The sequence below is a fragment of the Eschscholzia californica genome, unplaced genomic scaffold (assembly GCF_041429995.1).
Source record: "Eschscholzia californica isolate CP2 unplaced genomic scaffold, dmEscCali1.0.p SCAF_2, whole genome shotgun sequence".
Classification (NCBI taxonomy): Eukaryota; Viridiplantae; Streptophyta; class Magnoliopsida; order Ranunculales; family Papaveraceae; genus Eschscholzia; species Eschscholzia californica.
This window is the reverse complement of record NW_028238309.1, coordinates 61217566-61239711: the sequence shown is the minus strand read 5'-3', so window position 1 is coordinate 61239711 and position 22146 is coordinate 61217566. Positions and strand designations below refer to the sequence as shown.

At 34.1% G+C, this 22146-nt stretch overlaps 1 protein-coding gene across 4 annotated transcripts; it reads left to right on the top strand.

Moving 5' to 3' along the window:
* Positions 1-3121: 3121 nt before the first annotated feature.
* On the top strand, positions 3122-6959 carry LOC147559905 (peptidyl-prolyl cis-trans isomerase FKBP62-like). 4 transcript variants are annotated; one of them, XR_015234680.1, is made up of 4 exons: positions 3215-3639; positions 3736-3823; positions 3906-4650; positions 6690-6959. XR_015234680.1 is itself a non-coding variant. In XM_086661861.1 (3 exons), the coding sequence occupies exons 2-3, from the start codon at positions 3417-3419 to the stop codon at positions 3975-3977; spliced, it is 465 nt and encodes a 154-aa protein (XP_086517987.1). In that variant the 5' UTR covers positions 3122-3174; positions 3379-3416; the 3' UTR covers positions 3978-4111. The 4 variants fall into 4 exon arrangements, 3 of the variants coding, with proteins under 3 accessions (XP_086517987.1, XP_086517988.1, XP_086517989.1); XM_086661861.1 differs by lacking the exon at positions 6690-6959 and adding an exon at positions 3122-3174 and having other exon boundaries at positions 3379-3639; positions 3736-4111; XM_086661862.1 differs by lacking the exon at positions 6690-6959 and having other exon boundaries at positions 3736-3810; positions 3906-4720.
* Positions 6960-22146: the final 15187 nt, after the last annotated feature.

Genomic DNA, 22146 nt, shown 5'->3' with positions numbered 1-22146 from the left:
GTTATGAAACTAACTTTTCTTGTTACAGGTCGTTGAAGTTCTGAGGTTGCCTTTATCAGTTTGAGTCTACTCGTGGCTGGGCTTTGACTTGTCTTATGTTACTTCAACTGGGCTTGACTGTGTTGTGGGCTTGACTGGAAAACAAGTTGACTAGTCATTAACTAGTCAACATTGACCTAAGTACATACGAGGAAATGTTTCCCCTAATTCCTCATTCTCCGTCTCTTCGAAACCCTGGTTTCACACTATTGGTTCCATGCGTTTATGGTAGTACGTTAACACTTGGTTTTATATATAAATTACAGTCACAAACTACTGCGAACACCTATGGCTGGTTGCAGTTATAGAGGAATGATTGACATTATTATAAAATGATGATTGCATCCTAACAAATGAATAATCCATATGCAACTAGTACTCGGATCTGCAAATGCTGGAGTACTGCTTCTAAATAACATATTAACTTGAGAGCTATAACTTGTTTGACAAGTGTGGTCCGTAATATGGAAGTTTGAAGGTTTAAAACAAACACTTATACACGTATAACAAGTGTTGGAATCGACTTTCCAGCAGGAGCGTTTTTTGCCCTTTTGACAAGGTTCCCTTTGTCGAAATAACTCAAATAACGTACCGTTGCGTTCGTCTCGTCGAGGGCTTGAATTTCAAGCTTTGGTTTGCTCAAAACCGATTCCGTATGAATAAGATATTAATTTTCGAAGTTTGGGTTTAAATATGGAAATATGTGAAATATTTAAGGAAAGTCCCGTATCGGGTAAGTTAAAGGAATATGTAGGGTTTATAATAAGCTGCTCTCCCATACTATAGTATGAATGAAATAAAGGTCCAACGATTTGCGTGGTTTGCAAACCACGCAAACCACGCATGCGCACGCGCGTGGGCGAATGGGCGCTTTAGAGGCGCTCGCACGCACTTTGCACTTCGCTAGGAGCATAGAAGCCTTTGTTTTATTTTAAATACCAAAGGCAATCCGACGGACAAGATTAAATCTACATCCGACAGACCAGATTAAACCCGTGGATCAGTATCTCCTTTCTTCAAGAGGGTTGTGACTTTTCCCCCCAAAAGTGAGGGTTGTGACTTTTCCCTCCAAATGTGACTGTTAACAAACAGTCACCTCTCACCTTTAAATAAGCCATGAAACCAGACTTCCAAATTCACTTCGAATTAAGAGAATTTAAGGCATTCAAGAGTTTTCAATACTTACTGACGTTCGAAAGAGTTTTCAGATCTAAGTACCTCCGATCCGAAAAGGTAATCCGTTGTATCCAGGGAGACAAATCGCCTATACTGTTGGTGCAATAAACAGGGCGAATTATTGTCTTAAGGAAAGAGATCACTCGCCTCGGTTCTAACTAATATAATTTCTGTTCTTTATCCTCTTTCTTATTTTATTAGTTAAAGATACAATTTGTATCTGAAATTTAAAAACAGAGTACTAACCTTTTGTTTTTCATTTAAGGAATTTTAGTTAAAATACTGACTGTTTATCTCTAAAAAATTTCAGAAGGATATTATCATTGTTTAAAAGAAACAAGACGATAATATAGTATACAGATTAAACAACAACAAGTACAATGGTGTATGTGTTATACTTAATAATCCTACATTTTCGAATGATTGAATAAATTCTTGTTGAGTAGGTTTGGAAGGACTTTGTTTGCAAATAAGTTTCTGATTGAAACACATGCTTTTAAATCTGATTTTTCAATAGTATTTTATTTATATTTCAACTACAGACTTTTAAATCTGATTTTTCAACAGTAGTTATTTCTTCTTTAATTACGGACTTCTAAATCTGATTCTTCAACAAAAAATTTTCCTATGAATTTTTAAATCCAAATTTTCTACAACAGTGTTTAATGGTCATTTTCTGAGTTAATTTTTGCCCTCTTTGCTTTTTGGTTTTCTAGTACCATCCTTTGTTCTAGTAACCATAGGATGAAGAGAAGAAGATGGAGGAATAGAGGAAGATGGAGGAAGAGGCGGAGGAAGAGATATAGGTGGAGGAAGAGAGGATGAGTAAGGAAGAGATGAAGGTGGAGGAAGAGATGAAGATGGAGGAAAAGATGATGTGGGAGAAAGAGATAATGGTGTAGGAACAAGAGGAAATGAAGTTGAAGATGGAACCTCTGAAGAAGAAGTGACAGAGGAAAAAGGAAAAGAACTTTCATCAAATATCACATTAGTAGAGATCACAATCTTGTTGGTCAGAGGATTAAAGCACTTGTAACCTTTATGTTTAGGACTATAGCCCAGAAATATGTGAATAGAGGATCGATATTGAAACTTGTGTTGGCTACATGGTCTGAGACAAGGATAACAACAACAACCAAAGACTTTAAGAAACTCATAGTTAGGCTTAACATGGAAAAGAGCTTTTAGAGGAGAAACTCCTTGAAGAACAGGAGTAGGTAGTCTATTTATCAAATAGACAGCAACATCAAAAGCAAAATCCCATAAAGTTAAGGGTAAATTAGCATGAGCCAGAAGAGCTAGGCCAGTGTCAACAATATGCCTATGTTTTCTTTCAATCATACCATTTTGAGCATGTTCATGTGGACAAGTAATTCTATGACCAATAACATTAGCTTCCAGATACTTTGAAACATTTCTAAGCTCCCCACCCCAATCAGATTGGATAAACTTGATCTTGAGATTGGTTATATTCTCTACATGAGCTTTGAACAAAAGAAAAGTAGAGAAAACATCTGATTTCTGAGTAATTGGGAAAATCCAAGTATATCTAGTGTAAGTGTCTAAAAAAGTCACATAATACTTGTAACCATTCAAAGAAGGATAAGGAGAAGGCCCCCATACATCAGAATGAACAATCTCCAAAAGGGAAGAAACATGAGAATTAGTAGACTTATGTGGTAAAGAGTGACTCTTGGCCACTTGACAGGAATTACAAATGTGAGGAAGCATAGAGATAAGTTGCAGATTATTGGACTGAATAATATGTTTCAAGAAAGCTGGATATCCCAATCTAGAGTGCCAATCTGCAGCCAATTCTGTAGAAAATGCTGAAGATGGAGAAGGCTTACTTGGTTGCTGAGATTGTGTCTTGGTTTGAAGAGAGAGTTGATAAAGGCCATCCTCACAAGGACCATGTAGAAGCTCCTTATCAGTGTGAAGATCTTTGATGTTGAAAAAGTGAGGAAAGAATTGAAAATAGCAATTTTTATCTTTAATGTTGTTTCATTTACATCATCAGCAGCTGGATCATTTGATTTATTATACAGTTCAAGTGTGTCCGAGTGGCTTGGATCTAGACAAAGCGCAGCTTCGCAGTCACGAAGAGTTAGAAGAGAAGTTTTGATTTTGTATTTTGCCGTTAATCTTCTCTTGTTGTGACAGGCCAAGTTATCAAAGGATGGGATCTTGGTATTAAGACCATGAAGAAAGGAGAGAATGCAATCTTCACCATTCCTGCCGAGTTGGCTTATGGTGAGTCTGGTTCTCCACCAACTATTCCGCCCAATGCCACTCTCCAGTTCGACGTTGAGCTTCTCTCCTGGTCTAGTGTGAAAGCCATTTGTAAAGATGGAGGAATTTTCAAGAAGATTCTTACTGAAGGAGAGAAATGGGAAAATCCTAAAGGTCTTGATGAAGTGTTTGGTATGTTCTTAACATTTGCCAATTTATAGATGAATTAGTGCTTGAAATATTGGCCACTGGATTGATATTTCTCTTTGTTTTTTTCTGTCAAAACAGTTGAGTACAAAGCTTCATTAGAAGATGGAAGTATTGTGTCCCAATCTGATGGAGTAGTACTCACTGTGAAGGATGGTATATCTGGAAGGTTCTTGCTGGTGAAATGGTGCTTTTTTTTCTTTATCAGACTTGATCAATTTCCTAATTGGGGGTTCTTTACTCGTGAACAGGTTATTTCTGTCCTGCTTTGGCTAAGGCTGTCAAAACTATGGAAAACTGGTTTGGTCCCACCTCACTCTTAGCTTTCGAATATGGGACCTTTCTCCATGGGCCTTAGAATCCCGGCCTGTCTGAAGACTCGAGCCAGTGCGTTCGGATTCCTTCGTCCATGGGCCTCGGAATTCAGGTCATGGGCCTTAGAATTCGGGGCATTTTGAAAACTCGAGCCAGTGCGCTCGGATGCCTTTGTCCATGGGCCTTAGAATTCAGGTCGTCCTCAGGACTCTGAGGCAGTGGTGTGCTGGGACTCCTTTGTCCATAGGTCGCAATCTGAGAGAGAGGTTTGGACAAAATTTTGGAATGCCTATAGGCCCCAATGACCGAATCTGGGGCCAGTGTAGCAGTTCTTTGTTTTCTTTGTTGGATAAGTCGACAAGCTGTGAGAGGGGGATGCCTCTATTTTCATATTCATCCAAGAATTTAGTGTCGAAGCACAAGTCATTCACCTAGTTTATAGAGAAATCCAGAGTCAGGAGGATTGAGGATTCATATAACAGGAGGTACACAAATGAATAAATTTAATGCTGGCCTGGGGTTTGGAACGTCACAATGCTATTAACTTGGTTAGGCTGAACAAAGCCTGGACTAGTGTATAGAACTTGCATGGCCGAAGTTGATTTCTTTCGAGAGAATATGGAAGAGAAGGGACGAACTTAGCTTTTCCCTCTTCTGCTTTCTCATTCTTCGTCACAAACCGTGAGTATCTTTTTTCTTCATACATGTGGAGTCCCTAAGTTGGTTAAATTTGAATTTTATTATTTCTTGGTAGCAAGGAGTACAGCATGCTTCAACAAAAAAAAAAGGAGTACAACATTAAATATTCAATCCCGACTGATCATGTAATGGTGTGTTTGGTTGCAGGATTCCTAAGTAGGATTCCTATCAAAAGTGGGATTTGGTAGGAATCATGAATCCGTGGTCTGTTTGGCTACCAAGAATCCTAGGACTCTTGAATCTTAAGGATTCCTAATTCCAAAATTTGTATTGGACCAAAATCCCACCCTACCCCCTAGGATTTGCTAGGATTTTGGATTAATAAACCTAAATTTCAAACTTAAAATCAAAAAAAAATTATTTCCCTTCTACAAAATCATTATTTTTTTTCAAAAATCATTACTTTTTTTTAAAAATCATTGTTTTTTTTCAAAAATCATTATTTTTTTTTAAATCATTATTTTTTTTTAAAATCATTATATATTTTTTTTTAAATCATTTTTTTTTCAAAAATCATTTTTTTTTCCAAAAATCATTAATTTTTCAAAAATCATTATTTTTTTTCAAAAATCACTATATTTTTTGTGGAAGGAATAACTATTTTTGAAAAGATAATGATTTTTGAAAAAAATAAATTTTCGAAAGATTTTTGTAAAAATAATGATTTTGAAAAAATTAATAATTTTCGAAAAAATAATATTTTTAAAATAATTATTTTGTAGAAAGAAATAACTATTTTTGAAATTTTCGTGAAAAAATAGGTTTTATGAAATTTCAGTTACCGGGAGACAATTTTTGGATGAGATTTTGTTTTTGAGATATTATTCATGAATTTGAAGGATATTATTTTAATTAGAATATTATTTTGTAAGAATCCAAATATTATTGACAAACAAACCAAAGGATTTTAAACGAAGGAATCAAGAATCATAGAATTCTTATTGGTTACCAAACAAACCAAAAGAAACCATTTGGATTCATGAATCCGACAACCAAACGCACTATAAGTTTTGTCTATCAGACATTGCTTATGCCTCACTAACGAAGTACAACTCGGAAATGTGATCTCTATGACTAAGACTCAATATATATATACACACGGTTTTGTTAGTTTTACTAAATGAGTTGCAAAATAGAAGTAAATGAATAAGTTAAGATGTTGGTGAGAACTGAAAAAGAAAAGAAGTGTGCCACAACTCAGTGATCCCTATATGCCAGCCCCATGATGATTTTGCTCTTCTGCGTATGGAATATCAACCACAACATTCTTTTGTCGAATGGAGAAAGAAAAATACTCGCACATATATATACATTTTTTGTCATAACTTTCTCAGCTTTGTGTTCTACACTAGTCAGGCAGCCTAAAGATTAACTGAATAAGACCGAAAACTTACACTTATGATTTATCTATCCTATTTAGTCCTCCCACTGCAATGTAAGTTTACACGTATAATAAGTTGAAATATTACTGTAACCATGTGTAAACATTAAGCCTACACGTATAATAAATTGAAAGAATTTAGACGTGGATTTGATTTCTCATCTTTAAACATAGACTTTTAATTTTCATATTTATCATGTCGGGTTAATTCGCCAAATCTAACAAGGTAAGCACACTGTTAGGCTTACCTATACCTAACAAGGCCTCTTATCATGTACGAGTGAAGTGGATTTTCTGTTTGATTTTTCTTGTACATCTTATTAGAGACAAGAAATAAAGACCGAGTAAACCCTATTGGCTCTCTAGCCTATAATTCCTTTCAGTTTTGACATTGAGTGTTACAACAATATAGAAATATATACATATAATGTATATATGGCCTTAGAGAATGCTTGCTTGGAGATTAGGATGGAATGATATTTTAATTTGATTAGAAACCTCCATTCCATTGTTATGTAATAGCTTTCTTCACATGCTTGTCCACTTACCTCCTTGGTTTTAAACATAGTGCATCATCCTACTAAACACTATTGGTTCCATGCGTTTATGGTAGTAGGTTAATACTTGGTTTTATATGTAGATTACAATCAGGAGCTACTGCGAACACCTATGGCTCTGGCTGCAGTTATAGAGGATTGCTCGACATTATTATAAAGTGATGATTGCATCCTAACAAATGAGCGATCTATATGCAAATGCTCTAGTACTGCTCGAGTCCAGCTTCTAAATAACATATTAATGTGAGAGCTATAACTTGTTGTCAAGTGTAGTGTTATTTTTAAGAATCCTAATTTTTAAATGATTGAATAAATTCTGGTTGAGTGGGAAAGTTTTTGGAAGGACTTTTAAATCTGATTTTCAACAACAGATTTTTAAATCTGATTTTTTAGCAGTAGTTTATTTCTACTTCCATTACTAACTTCTAAATCTGATTCTTCAACAGAAATTTTTCTTGTGGTTTTTAAATTCGAATTCTCTACAACAGTTTTTAAAGGTCAACTTCTGAGTTAATCTAAGCCTTTAATACATTGGCTACAAAAGAGGATAGTCCAAGGAGTATGCCTTTATAGCTAGTTTGACTGGAATAAATGCTGAATTTAATTTATTTATTTCAATACTAACCCTTAGATCTTCAGTTTCAAACGATTGGTAATTGTTAGATCTTTGGGCAATTAGATTTTCAGTGCGGCTATAAATACGACTCGTATACTCAGTAGATCAAGAACAAAGCTTGCTTTTTCAGTTCCTAATATAGAACAGTTGAATCTTAGGAGACTTCGTTCGGATACTGCAATACATAATTCACTGGTAGCAGGGGCGTTTTAAGTCTCCTCTATAAGTGTCCGTCTATGGGGCGCGTTAAGAGCGAGAAAGGACCAAGAACAATTTGCCTGAGCACCTACAGAACACCCCTTTGTTGATTATTGAAAATTGGGAAAGAGATTTACTTTTTAAATTTGAGAGCACCTCAAACAATCTAACGAGATAATTACAATTTCTGAGTCATTAGGGGGCTGACTCCAATTGCATGTGTCAACAAGTCCGCACATGTGTTCGTCATTTGTCCTTTAACTCGTGGCATGCCCTCTACCATGATCAAATTTGGGTTGGGTTTGTTATTTGGTTTTAAAATGACTTATTATTTCGTGACTCATGTAAGTTTTCCCTATCATGCATTGTGTACGCCTAATAAAAGAAGTGTAACTCGAATGTAATTTCTATAACAGAGAGATGTTGTTCTGTTCCGATTTTTCACGGTTTATATATATGCATATCTTTATTTTGCTAATGTTTCTCAATGAATTACAAAATAGACGTAGATGAACAAGTTTTAAGATGTTGGTGAGAACTGAGAACTAAAAGAAGTATGACACTAATTAATGATCCTAGTTATTAGTAGTATATATTATCGACCCCTCTACCTAAGTTCAAATCTATTATTTGAAGTTGGATATAGGGGTTAAATAAATTGGACACACCACTAGTGAGATTGCTTAAGCCACCATTATTGGGATGGGCTACTAATTATCCAACCAAGAATAGTGTTCATCAACCGGAAAGATAGACTTATTTATCTTACTTGTCTTAATCTCTTTAGTTGATCCACAGTTATCTATCCAACCAATAATAGTTTTCATCCAAACCATACTTATTTAATTTTCGAAAGTCTTTATACATTATATATATATATATATATTATATATAAATAATAATATTTTCTGTAAAATATTAGCAAGAAGTTTCTAAAACAAAATATATTTATACGACCAACTTAAGCTAATTAAGAGAAATAATTAAAACAAAGTAAATATTTGAATAAAAATTTATATAAATTACTAGGTATAACCCATGCCTCCGGCACGAAGAAAATCAAATTTAAGAATATATATATATATATATACATGTAAAGATTGTTGAAAAGGGGGCTTTTAAACCAAATTTGAGTTTGGGCCCAATATAAAAGTGTGGGTTTGAGTAAATGGTTTACCAAACTAGAAGGGGTAAAAAAAGTAAAAGCCTCGTGAAATTAATTAAAAGGGTGTAGAGAGTTATTTTCTTAGTCAAGTTCAAGAACAATCTAGAGAGAGAAAGTAAAAGGAGAATAGTATACAAGAAACTTGAAGAAGAAGACATAGATCTAGTATGAATATTGTGTTTAAGGTAAGAACTAACTTCAATATCTAGTTTAATATTGTGACAAAACTTTGTGTCTCTTGTTTTATGAGATTGTGTAGATCTAAAGAAGCTTTATTATATGAAAGTATGTTGATGTGAATCTTTTGAGTTTATTTGAGTGTATTGAAGTATCTATACCTCTAATCTCCAACAAATTGGTATCAGAGCCATATTAGTTTATCAATTCAAGCTTTTTCAACATTTTTGAGATCTAGGGTTTGTGAAATTTTTGGGGATCTTTTAAGAAAATGTCAAATATGATACAACCTCAAATACCTAGGTTAACTAAAGAGAACTATGAACATTGGTGTATTCAAATGAGTGTATTATTGGGATCTCAAGATTTGTGGGATATTGTTCAAAATGGTTATGTAGAACCAACTCAAGAAGAAGAGAGTTTTATGAATGATGTACAAAAGTGTGTTCTTAAAGACTCAAGAAAGATGGATAAAAAAGCCTTATTTCTTATCTATCAAGGAATTGATGGTCCTACATTTGAAAAAGTGTCCGAAGCAAAATCATCGAAAGAGGCTTGGAATATTCTCAAGAATTCATTTAGAGGAGTTGATAAAGTGGTAAAGGTTCGTCTCCAAATTTTGCGTGGTGAATTTGAAAGATTGAGTATGAATGAAGGAGAACTTGTCTCCGATTATGTTTCAAGAGTATTGTCTAATGTTAACGAAATGAAAAGGTGTGGTGAAAAATGTGATGATGTTCGGGTGATGGAGAAGATTTTACGGTCTTTGACACCTAAATTTGATAATGTGGTTATTGTCGTTGAAGAATCAAAAGATTTGGAATCCATGACGGTAGATGAATTGATGGGAACATTGCAAATCCATGAACAAAGGGTGAATAGAAATGTCGCAACCTCTTCAAATTGTTCGGTTGATCAAGTACTTCAAGCAAAACTCACTTTAGAAGAAAAACAATATACACTCCAAAAAGAAAGAGGCTATGAGAGTTATGGTAGAGGTTATGATAATGGTAGAAGAGGCTTTGGAAACCAAAGAGGAAGAAATTTTTTTAATAGAGGAAGAACAAATGAACCAAGAGGTAGAGGAAACTTTACTAGACCTTATAATAGCCAAGGTAGAGACAAAAGGGATATTGAATGCTATAATTGTCACAAGCTCGGGCATTATAGTAATGAATGTTGGTATAAAAATGAAGTTAAGGAAGAATCAAACCTTGTTGAAGATGAAGTAGAAATTAATGTTGATCCTACATTGTTATTTTCTTGTGATGGTCTTGACGAATCACAAACAAACACTTGGTATTTCGACACCGGTGCAAGTAATCATATTTGTGGAAAAAGAGAATTGTTTGTTGAAGTGAATGAAAGTGTGAAAGGGTGTGTAAAGTTCGGTGACTCCTCAAAGATACCGGTGCTAGGGAAAGGTAATAGCCTCATTCGACTAAAAAATGGAAAACATAACTATATTTCCGATGTCTATTATGTTCCCGCAATGAAAAATAATATTTTGAGTTTGGGACAACTTTTAGAAAAAGGTTATGATATAAGATTGAAGGATCTTCATCTCACATTAAGAGATAGAAGTGGAACTTTAATTGCTAAGGTAAAGATGGCAAAGAATAGATTATTTCCCTTGAACATTCAACATGGTGATGCAAAATGCTTAAACTCTATTGTGAAAGATGAATCTTGGTTGTGGCACTTGAGACTTGGGCATCTAAACTTTGATGGGATGAAGACCTTGGCAAGCAAGAATATGGTAAGGGGTTTACCATGTATTGATCACCCAAAGAAAGTGTGTGAAGGGTGTATCTTTGGCAAGCATCATCGCACAAGTTTTTCTAAAGAAGGGAGGTGGAGAGCATCTAATATATTGGAGCTTGTGCATACCGATGTTTGTGGTCCATTGAAGCCAATGACAAATGGAGGTAACAATTACTTTCTCACTTTTATTGATGATTTTAGTAGAAAAACATGGGTTTATTTCTTAAAAAATAAATCCGAAGTATTTGAGGCATTTAAAGAGTTCAAGAACATGGTTGAGAAACAAAGTGGTTTTATGATAAAGAAACTAAGGTCCGATAGAGGTGGAGAATATACCTCAAGAGCATTTGATATGTTTAGTAGAGAACATGGGATTGTTCATGAACTTACTCTGTCATACACACCACAACTAAATGGAGTTGCCGAAAGGAAAAATCGCACCATATTAGACATGGCAAGAAGCATGTTAAAAGAAAAAAGTTTGCCTAGAGAATTTTGGGGTGAAGCCGTTGCATGTGCCGTATACTTGTTAAATAGATGTCCCACTAAAAGTGTCTATATGAAGACCCCACAAGAGGCATGGGGTTATTACAAGCCTAGTGTATCTCATTTAAAGATATTTGGATGTATTGCTTATGCAAAGATACCGGAAGCAAGAAGAACAAAACTTGATGACAAAGGTGAGAAATGTATCTTTCTTGGGTATAATGAGCAAATGAAATGTTACAAGTTGTTTAATCCAATTGTCAATAAAGTTCTATTTAGTAGGGATGTGGTATTTGAAGAAGATTTGGCATGGGAATGGAAAGGAAAAGAAATTGTTCAAGTTGAACTTAGACTTGAAGGAGAAGAAGAAGAAGATGTGCCACCAAGAGAATTTCAAAGAGACCCACAAACACCATCGTCCTCATCTCCATCATCCTCATCATCGGGGGGAAGTTCTAATGAAGGGCCAATGAAAACAAGAAGTTTGAGAGAGATATATGAAGTTGTGGATAATGAAGAAGAATTAAACTTGTGTTGTTTTCTCATGGATTGTGATCCTATTAGTTATGAAGAAGCCATCCAAGAAGAAAAATGGGAAAATGCTATGAATGAAGAAATTAATGCAATTGAAAAAAATGATACTTGGGAATTGACAAATTTGCCAAAAGGATACAAACCTATTGGTGTGAAGTGGGTGTATAAGACAAAGAAGAATGCAAGTGGAGAAGCCCAAAGATACAAAGCAAGACTTGTAGCTAAAGGTTACAAGCAAAGAGCCGGCATTGATTATAGTGAGGTATTTGCTCCCGTTGCTCGTATGGAAACAATTAGATTGTTAATCTCTATAGCGGCTCAATATTCATGGAAAATTTATCAACTTGATGTCAAGTCGGCATTCTTGAATGGTATCCTTGAGGAGGAGATATATGTTGAACAACCTTTAGGGTATGTTAGAAAGGGCAAAGAAGATAAAGTTTATAAGTTGAAGAAGGCCCTTTATGGGTTAAAGCAAGCTCCACGTGCATGGAATGCAAGAATTGATAAGTATTTTCAAGAAAATGGATTTGAAAAGTGTCCTCATGAGCACACTTTATATATCAAAGTGAAAGAAGGTGGAGGTATGTTATTTGTTTGTCTCTATGTTGATGATTTGATATTCACCGGTAATGATTCAAGACTATTTGATGAGTTCAAGAAGAGCATGCTTAAGGAATTTGATATGACCGATATTGGGTTGATGGGTCATTTCCTTGGTATTGAAGTAAAGCAAATGGAAAATGGCATATTTATTTCTCAAAGTGGATATGCTAAGGAAGTTCTTAAAAGGTTTAAAATGGAGTCATGTAATCCGGTAAACACCCCTCTTGAAAGTGGAGTGGAGTTGAGAAAATGCTCAAGAAGAAGTGATGTCGATCCTACATATTTCAAAAGTTTGATTGGAAGTCTACGTTATCTTACATGTACAAGACCGGATATTCTTTATGGAGTTGGGCTAGTGAGTAGGTACATGGAGACACCGGATGAATCTCATCTTAATGTTGCAAAGAGGCTCCTTCGATATATTAAAGGTACGCTCAATGATGGTTTATTTTTCTCTTGTGAACAAGATTTTAAGCTTATCGGTTATTCCGATAGTGATTGGGGTAGAGACTTAGATGAAAGAAAGAGTACATCGGGGTTTGTATTTTTTATGGGTTACACGGCATTTACTTGGTCTTCTAAAAAACAACCCATTGTGACTTTATCTACTTGTGAGGCGGAATATGTAGCCGCTAGCTCCATGGTTTGTCATGCAATTTGGTTAAGAAATATGTTGAAGCATCTTCAATGCCCTCAAGTTGGTCCAACCGAAGTGTTCCTTGATAACAAATCGGCTATTGCTTTAGCCAAGAATCCCGTTTGTCATGAAAGAAGCAAGCACATTGATACACGCTACCATTTTATTCGTGAACATGTTAAGGAAGGTGATATTGAAGTGATGTATTGCAAGTCTCAAGATCAAATAGCGGATATATTTACGAAGCCCTTGAAGCATGATGTCTTTGAGAGATTGAAGTGGATGTTAGGTATGAGAAGCTATGGAAATTTGGTTTAAGGGGGGATGTTGAAAAGGGGGCTTTTAAACCAAATTTGAGTTTGGGCCCAATATAAAAGTGTGGGTTTGAGTAAATGGTTTACCAAACTAGAAGGGGTAAAAAAGTAAAAGCCTCATGAAATTAATTAAAAGGGTGTAGAGAGTTATTTTCTTAGTCAAGTTCAAGAACAATCTAGAGAGAGAAAGTAAAAGGAGAATAGTATACAAGAAACTTGAAGAAGAAGACATAGATCTAGTATGAATATTGTGTTTAAGGTAAGAACTAACTTCAATATCTAGTTTAATATTGTGACAAAACTTTGTGTCTCTTGTTTTATGAGATTGTGTAGATCTAAAGAAGCTTTATTATATGAAAGTATGTTGATGTGAATCTTTTGAGTTTATTTGAGTGTATTGAAGTATCTATACCTCTAATCTCCAACAAAGATCTCTAACAAAATTTGGAATTTTACATCGTGTAATGCAAGTTTACATCAAATTACATCATTTGAGTTTGTTGGTAATGTTAGTGCGCAATCCTGATACAAAGAAGAGAAGACGAAGATCTCTTCCACTTCACCATTGTTATCACAATCATCTGTTACCAACCATCTTTTCTTCCATCTCTTTTTCTGTCTCACATGGCTCTCTATCTCCTCACCACCATTCTCCTCTTTGCCACAGTCAAAGGAAGAGAGACGCGTGTCCACTTCTGATTCCAAGTAGTTACATTAGGTTTTGTGTAGTAATCGATTTCTGCAAATTCCAAACAGATGAATCACATGTGAATAGAAAGAAAAAGAGATACAAAATTCCTTGTCAGGTTATTTTCCAATCACATAAAGCAAGGAATATAACTGAGCTAATGAGGGGATCTTTGAAATTAAAATATAACATTTAAGTTATCTGCAATTTAATTAAAAGAGAATCAAAGTCATAAAAACACTTAAACCTCATACATGAACAACTAGACTAATTAAAATCATGGAATACCTCTATTATAACGAACTACTTTCACAAATTAATCAACATCAAGCACAATGTGGAGATAACTAAAATGTAAACCCTAAATAAAGGAGTATGCCTAATAAAAATCCTAATAGCTACAAATCCAGGTAGTACATTCACGAACCTCTTGTTTTCACTTAATGCTATCCTCCGAGTCCTATTCATAAACCAAAAGTTAAAAAGTTCGGAGACCAAATAGACATAAACTAGTAACTACCCTTTTGTATTCTCCTCACTATTTCATACACTCCAATATTCAATAAGTAACCTTAGTTTTTTTTTTGTTGAAATAATAAGTGACCTTAGTTGGTATATTCTTGGGCTAGCGGAATGCGATTACAGAATTTGAAATACTTATTGTTTTCATTTTTTATCATTTTATGCTGAGTTTGTCGGAAAAGAATTCATTAATCTATGGATGTAGAAGTAGAGTTTAATTTTTTGTGGTAAAAGAATGTAATTAGGCTGAAAATATTCTTGCTCTGAGACTCTAACACCAAATCCATAGTTAACATGCTCATTTAGATTTATCTAATATAAGAAATCTTATCTAATTCAAATCTGGTCTGTTTAACACCTTAAGTCTAATAAATGACGTTAAGTATTAATATATGGTCATAGAAGGGTCCCAAATAAAACTTCACACGCCACGAAATTGGCTGCAACCACAGGATCACTCAACTCCAATGGTAGAAACACCATCAAAAGTTGCAGCAGGCTTGGGTTGCACAACCTTCCCCGCTATGTGGAGGTGAATCTTCACAACAATAACCTTAATTTGGAATAATAGCGCGCCTATCTAAATGAAGTTAAATCCTGCTTATCACAAATTAAGGAAAGGAGAACTCTTCTATAGAGGGGGAGGAAGGACGAGAATCCCAACTTTCATCTAAAAAGGGAGAAAGTGTTAGAAATATTGTCTTTGAATACAAACAAATAAGAGGGATGGAGATTAGAGGCTTGAAACGTGTACTAGGTACACTTTCCTTAAAGCAATATTTGCCCCCTCTCATCGAGATTACTTGAAGGTTACTAGGCAAATTGCTTCCCAAGATATGACAAGCCTTTGTGAAATTGCATCAAGTAATTAATGAAGATTTCACGATAGGAGCATAAGAACATTAAGATATGGCAAAGATATTTGTTGACATAAAAACTAATATATTAGTTTCTTCTCTCTCAAAGTTCTCTACACTTTGATTTATGTTGATTACTAAATCAGATATGATAAACACTTATTTATAGAAATCAAAAGACATCTATAATGGAAAGTTGTATCTTCTCCAAAAGATAATTATTAGTTATTAAACTTGAATTCAACTATTAATGTGAATAGTCACAATTATTTACAAAACTCTTTCAACTTTGAATTCAAACTATTATTGTCAATAATCACAATTATTTACTTTTAACTTATAATTAGTATAGTAGTAATTTTATTAATATTGTCCAAAAATTCCAACAATCCCCCACTTGGACAATTATAATAAAACACCTTTGCCAAATATGATTAAAGTAGTATTTATGCATAAAGTATGGTATCTTTCGATTTGAACCATACCTTAGTGTAAGTGCACAAAGTTTTATCGAAATCCCAGGTAGCTTGTAGCTTTGAACCAGTTATTCCTTGTGATAAAACCGGTTACACCACACACACAATACAGTTTGTTCTTTTGCTCCACACATTTCTCGCTTAGCACTTATATGGCCATGTGCTTCTTGGTTTCATGAACTCTCCTTAGATAAACTCTAAATCTAATGAGAGGCGGCACCACCTCTAAGTTCACATAGTTGAAGTTCTTCCAGTATCTTTGCTACTTTAGAGATACTTGTCTTTGACTAAACTTCATTAAGAGTTTTAAACTCAACCTCAGTCCGTAGCAACCAACACTTATCATCCTAGATAGGGTTAGATAATAATTTAAGTGTTGAAAGTAGTCCCTTATCAATGACTTGTTGTTACCCATTGAATCTAAGACTAGTCATTTCCTAGTGTTAGATTGGGTTGCCGTCAATGGTGACTTCTATGTGAAGAGTTTCAACCCCATCTCTCTAGATGTTAAAGTTTAAACATATCTCTCGTCAGAGATTTGATAAACAATGTTTACGTTTTGCAAAATGTGACACTATTAATTCCATCTTGAATTAAGTATTTCACGTACACATCTTCAGTTTTGTTTTGTACTTCACCATATGTACATATTCAAGTAACTTCATTACTATTAATAAGTTATTCTCAAAAGTTTTTACATATTTTCAAATTAATATTGGATTCTAGGTTCTAAGAATCTAATTATATTCAACACATTTTGAATACATAATTTTTTTCTTTTTCTAAATCTCATTTAGAATCGAGAGAAAATGTTGATCTTCTATCAACATGTAACAACAATCCTCTTGATATTAAATTGGTCACTCTAATGTCAAAATTGTTACCACTTTGTTGTGAATAATTTTTTTTTTTTTTTTTTTTTTTTTTTAAATCTCATAAGAATCATCAACTCAATATAGGCATATATTATCTCTTTCAAATATCATTTCATGAAGATAAATTACCCCCACTATTTTGAATTATAAGTTGGTTATTTTAATGTAATCCTCGTCGATTTACAAATATATTAACCCCCACTATTTCATCTATGCGTACTTATATCAACTCATATTATGTGATTCTTCTCAAGAAATCAAAATTATATATATATATATATATATATATATATATATATATATTTTTTTTTTTTTTGTTTGTCAACATGAGCCACTGTTTCCTCAAAGTTGAACATTATATCATATCATCTTACAACTGACATCATCAACAATTTGATCCACAACATATCATAGAAAATTTGATGTAATGCAACACTGCCTACCAATTAACTAATTCATTTATCTTTACCCTTAGACCAACAAAATTAGGTTCCAAATTTACTACATGGAAACCTTTACAAATTTATAAAGAAATAAGTAGGCGAGACATCTCATGTCCATCAAAATTTAGTGGCAAAGGCATTATAATGAATAGAATATATATTTTAACTTGTTCATAATAAGACTGTATATTGAAGATGTTATTGTATGTAATATCACAATATATTTACATACAATGTCCAAAATCTTTGTCCGTAGCACATTAGATAACGACAGTGCAAATAATGATTTGTAACGGACTTACGGGTAATAAGCGATTAGACAGGATTATTCAAAATCTATTATCGCAGATAAACTATGTATATTCTAGAGCATAAATTGCAATTGAAGTTCAAGTCTCATTGAATATGCTTTTTCCGCCAAAATTAACAAGATAACTTATATCTCCTAAGTCCTAACATACATGTAAGGATGTAACAGTGACCTTTTGTTTTGTACAATTTTAATAGATATACCGCATTGTCAAATAATAAATAGATGATACTATGACTATGATATGCATTGGCGATAGATACAACTTATCTCCAAATATTAATCAACAGAATTCCAGACATATTGTGCATACCAAACCACTAATAAATGGAATGATATTCACATCCAACAATCACAACCTTTGAGCAAAATATTTTATGAACAGTAGAAACATACCTTTTAAATTGATGGCTATCTCATGCAAATAACCATGATAGTAACCCTTACAAAATTTACTTGCATTGACGGCATCAGTGTGGAAGGACACCAAGTTTCAACCGAGCAGGCATTTAATTTACAGAGAGAAACTTGGCCTGTAATCCTTCTTCATTGAAGAATCTTTACTCTCCCTCGAGAGGAGAGAAACTTGGTATGATCCTTCCTTCATGCATCAAAAAAGTTAATCACCAAATTATTGTTAAATAAATTTACGGGTGACATGTTCTATTTGAAGCTTCATCCTTCAAATCATTTAATATGACCCCTTTTTTTTTCACTGTTCACGTTCCCGCCATTTCATAAACATTCTCTTCTTTTATCTCTTAATTCACATATATGCAATACTTGCCATATCAGTCTCTATCTCCGTATACATAACTATTGCTTTAAGATTGTTAGAAATATTGTCTTTGAATACAAACAAATAAGAGGGATGGAGATTAGAGGCTTGAAACGTGTACTAGGTACACTTTCCTTAAAGCAATATTTGCCCCCTCTCATCGAGATTACTTGAAGGTTACTAGGCAAATTGCTTCCCAAGATATGACAAGCCTTTGTGAAATTGCATCAAGTAATTAATGAAGATTTCACGATAGGAGCATAAGAACATTAAGATATGACAAAGATATTTGTTGACATAAAAACTAATATATTAGTTTCTTCTCTCTCAAAGTTCTCTACACTTTGATTTATGTTGATTACTAAATCAGATATGATAAACACTTATTTATAGAAATCAAAAGACATCTATAATGGAAAGTTGTATCTTCTCCAAAAGATAATTATTAGTTATTAAACTTGAATTCAACTATTAATGTGAATAGTCACAATTATTTACAAAACTCTTTCAACTTTGAATTCAAACTATTATTGTCAATAGTCACAATTATTTACTTTTAACTTATAATTAGTATAGTAGTAATTTTATTAATATTGTCCAAAAATTCCAACAGAAAGGACAGGAGTCCGAAGTGCAAGTAGAAGCGAAGCTAAAATTACAAGTTCAACCAATGTTTAGGAATCCGCTTTCCTCTTAGAAAGTGGTTCAGGGCATTGCCTCCATGCAAACGCCTCAAGGAGTAAAATGAAAACAAAAATATCTCCTCATTTATATAGATATAGATCATGACATAGTTTTTAAAAACTCCGAACTTATCTATGTTTTTCGAGTTGTAAAAAGTCCGATTTAAAAAAACAAAAACATAAACACTTGAAAGTCTTTCCTAATGTTTCTACCTTGTCATACTCTATTTTTAATTTTTCTCTTAAATTTCAGAAGAATCATTTTTTACTACGCTACCACATTTGTTCTTTAAAATTGTGTCCCAGTGAGTGAGGCGTTCATCTTCAACTCTTCAAGGTGTCGTCCACCTGACAAGTTGACAACTGAATTGTGTATGCATCATTTGAGCATTCTAATGCTATGATTTATTTCAGCCTTTTGGTGTATAAGAAGAATCCTGAGAAACATTTTTATGGTTTACATAAAGAAGAGTTAGTACTGATGTTGGAATGAAATAGTAATGCTGAAGAGGTGACTTCATTCCACATTTAGCTACATGTTCATAAAACCACTCGCATATCCAATTAGAAAGGAACTCTATTTGTTTGCTTAATTTTATTGGATTAACATGAATGTAAAAATTAAGAGACATGAAAACAAAGAAGAAAATGACATTATTTTGACTGTTAAATTGTAAAGAGGGAATGGGCGGGACATCCAAAATTGGGCCGGAAAAGAGAGCCCAATCCACTGGTACGCAAAAATTGGTTCCCAGTCCAACGGGTCAGAGAGGCAGCCGAAATTACCGTTGCCCCCGTCAATCTCACTCAAATTTACGATACATGCCACTCAAATTTTGGGCGCGAAAGAGAGAGATTGTCTGAAAAAGCGGGATCTCGGGAGTGACGTGCGTCAGGCGAAATGACCGTTGCAGCTGGCCAGTCACATCTCCCCTTAATTTCTCTCTCACGCCTAATCTAATTAAATCCAAAACAAATCTTCTCTCAAAACCATCTCCAAACCGTTCCCTCTCCCTGGAATTTCCCTTTCCCAAACAGTTTCCTTCCCCAAACCACTTCCCTTTCCCAAACCGGTGCAAAGAAGGCGAATCATCATCTTGTTTCACCTGGTTTAAGTTCGAAAATCTTAGTTATCTCTCTCTTCTAACAAACAAAATCAAAGGAAGGTTTTTTATCTCTCTCTTCATCCTGCGAAACCACTGGTGTTCATAAATTTTTAGGAAGATGGTGAAACCTAATACGCCCAAACAACAAACAAAGAAAATAAGCCTTGAAGAGCCAAGATCTACCAGATCGAAAGCGGTTACGGAGGAACAAGCTACAAGAAGAATGAGCCCTAGGAAAAGGGCAAGTAACTGAAAATGTTTAGTTTTTTCTGTTTCACAAATTATTTGTTATTACTACATAATAAAATTTCTAGAAAATTTTTGTGTTTCAGAAATTATTTTGGTAGATTGATCTGTTTCTTTAAGTTCTTATCTAGAAACAGAGAAATTTCTAGAAAAATTTTCAGTGTACTGGTAGGACTAAAATGATTTCCTAGGGTTTCTATCTGTTTCTTCATCATGAAAGTTCCTGTAGATAGATCTCTTTCTTCATCATGAAAATTTTTGTGTTTCAGAAATTATTTTTGTAGATTGATCTGTTTCTTTAAGTTCTTATCTAGGAACAGAGAAATTTCTAGAAAAATTTTCAGTGTACTGGTAGGACTAAAATGATTTCCTAGGGTTTCTATCTGTTTCTTCATCATGAAAGTTCCTGTAGATAGATCTCTTCCTGTAGATAGATCTGTTTGATAAGGTTGTATATTATAAACTGTATAATTCCTAGAAAATTTTACAGTGTACAGGTAGGACAAAATATCAATGGTAAACCAGTTGATTTCATGAAAACTTAATGCAAGACAAAATATTAGCAGTAAACCAGTTGGTTTTCTGTACACTGCATGTTAAAAATGATTAAGTATTCCTACAAAAATTTTCTATAAACTTTCATTTTATAAACAGAAATATTCCTAGAAAAAATTTCAGTGTATAGGACGGACCAAATATTACTAGTATAAGAAAAATAGTAGCAGTAAACCAGTTGATTTCATGGAAACTGGATGCTAAACATGGACAAGTCTTATGTGACTGGTTTGTAATATGTGTTTCTGTAATATGAGTGGTTTGTAATCTATGCTCTTATAATGTGATGGCCTTGTAATCTATGCTTTTATAATGTGAGTGGTTTGTAATCTATGCTTTTATAATGTTGAATATTATAGAGAAAATAACAACTAGGAAATTAGACCGTTTACTGGTATAAGAAAATAGTGACAGTAAACCAGTTGATTTCATGGAAACTGGATGCCAAACATGGACAAGTCTTATGTGAGTTGTTTGTAAGATGTGTTTCTATAATATGAGTGGTTTGTAAACTCTGCTCTTATAATGTGATGGGTTTGTAATCTATGATTTTATAATGTGAGTTGTTTGTAATCTATGCTTTTATAATGTTGAATATTATAGAGAAAATAACAACTAGGAAATTAGACAGTTTACTGGTATAAGAAAAAAGTAGCAGTAAACCAGTTGAACACCTGTGAAGTGGACGGTTACTATCATTTACTAACAAGTATGTAAGACAGTGACTATTGGAAAAATTCAACACTTCCTTATGCGAGTGTTTTTTTTTAATTTTTTCAGGCCTCCGTTGATGAAAGTTCGGCAGTTGTGAAACCATCTAAAGCAAAGAGGAAAATGCCAAAGGATAAAGCAGAAGAAAGGCAGACAAAAAAGTCCAAGCTATCTGTACAGGAAGCTGGTTCTGGTAGTGAGGCCAGAATAATCCAACATGGACTGGTTGGCTCTCCCAGTGAGCACAAGAATGTACCAGATAATTTGGCGACGAGATTGACAAAAGTGTACAAGTATTCCTTGAAGAATACATGGACACAGCTGAAGATAACTTATCCAAAGTTGACACAGAGACAGAAGGATTTGTTGGAAGAGAGTCCATTCAACAACTTGATCCAAGCGTTTGTGAGTGACAAGATTGACGTGGACCACCCACCTAGACCAAACAGAGCTGTTTTTGACCTTCTGTGCCTGTATTCAACTTCAACTGAAACTATCAATCTCGCCGGGAAAGCATTAAAGGTAAAGCCTCAAGATATTTCGCTCATTCTTGGAATGCCGTTGGGAGGGAAGGTGACAGATGTCTTCCCAAGCACAAAAGTCATGAAGGAACCACAAAAAGAGTTTTGTGTGAAGTACTTTGGAGAGGTGCCTCCCAAAGTTTCATGCATTAAAATAGGTAAGGCATTGAGAATGGCACTTGGAGATGAGGATGAAATGGATGCAATTAGGTTGATTATTATGTGTATTGCTGCAAATATTCTATTTCCAACAACATCGGGTTACTCGGTTT

Excerpts from the sequence above, each read along its gene's own strand:
- LOC147559905 (XM_086661861.1), top strand. The coding sequence starts at position 3,417 with ATGAAGAAAGGAGAGAATGCAATCTTCACCATTCCTGCCGAGTTGGCT. Across the intron at positions 3,640-3,735 it reads AGGTCTTGATGAAGTGTTTG|TTGAGTACAAAGCTTCATTA; the intron begins GTATGTTCTTAA and ends CTGTCAAAACAG.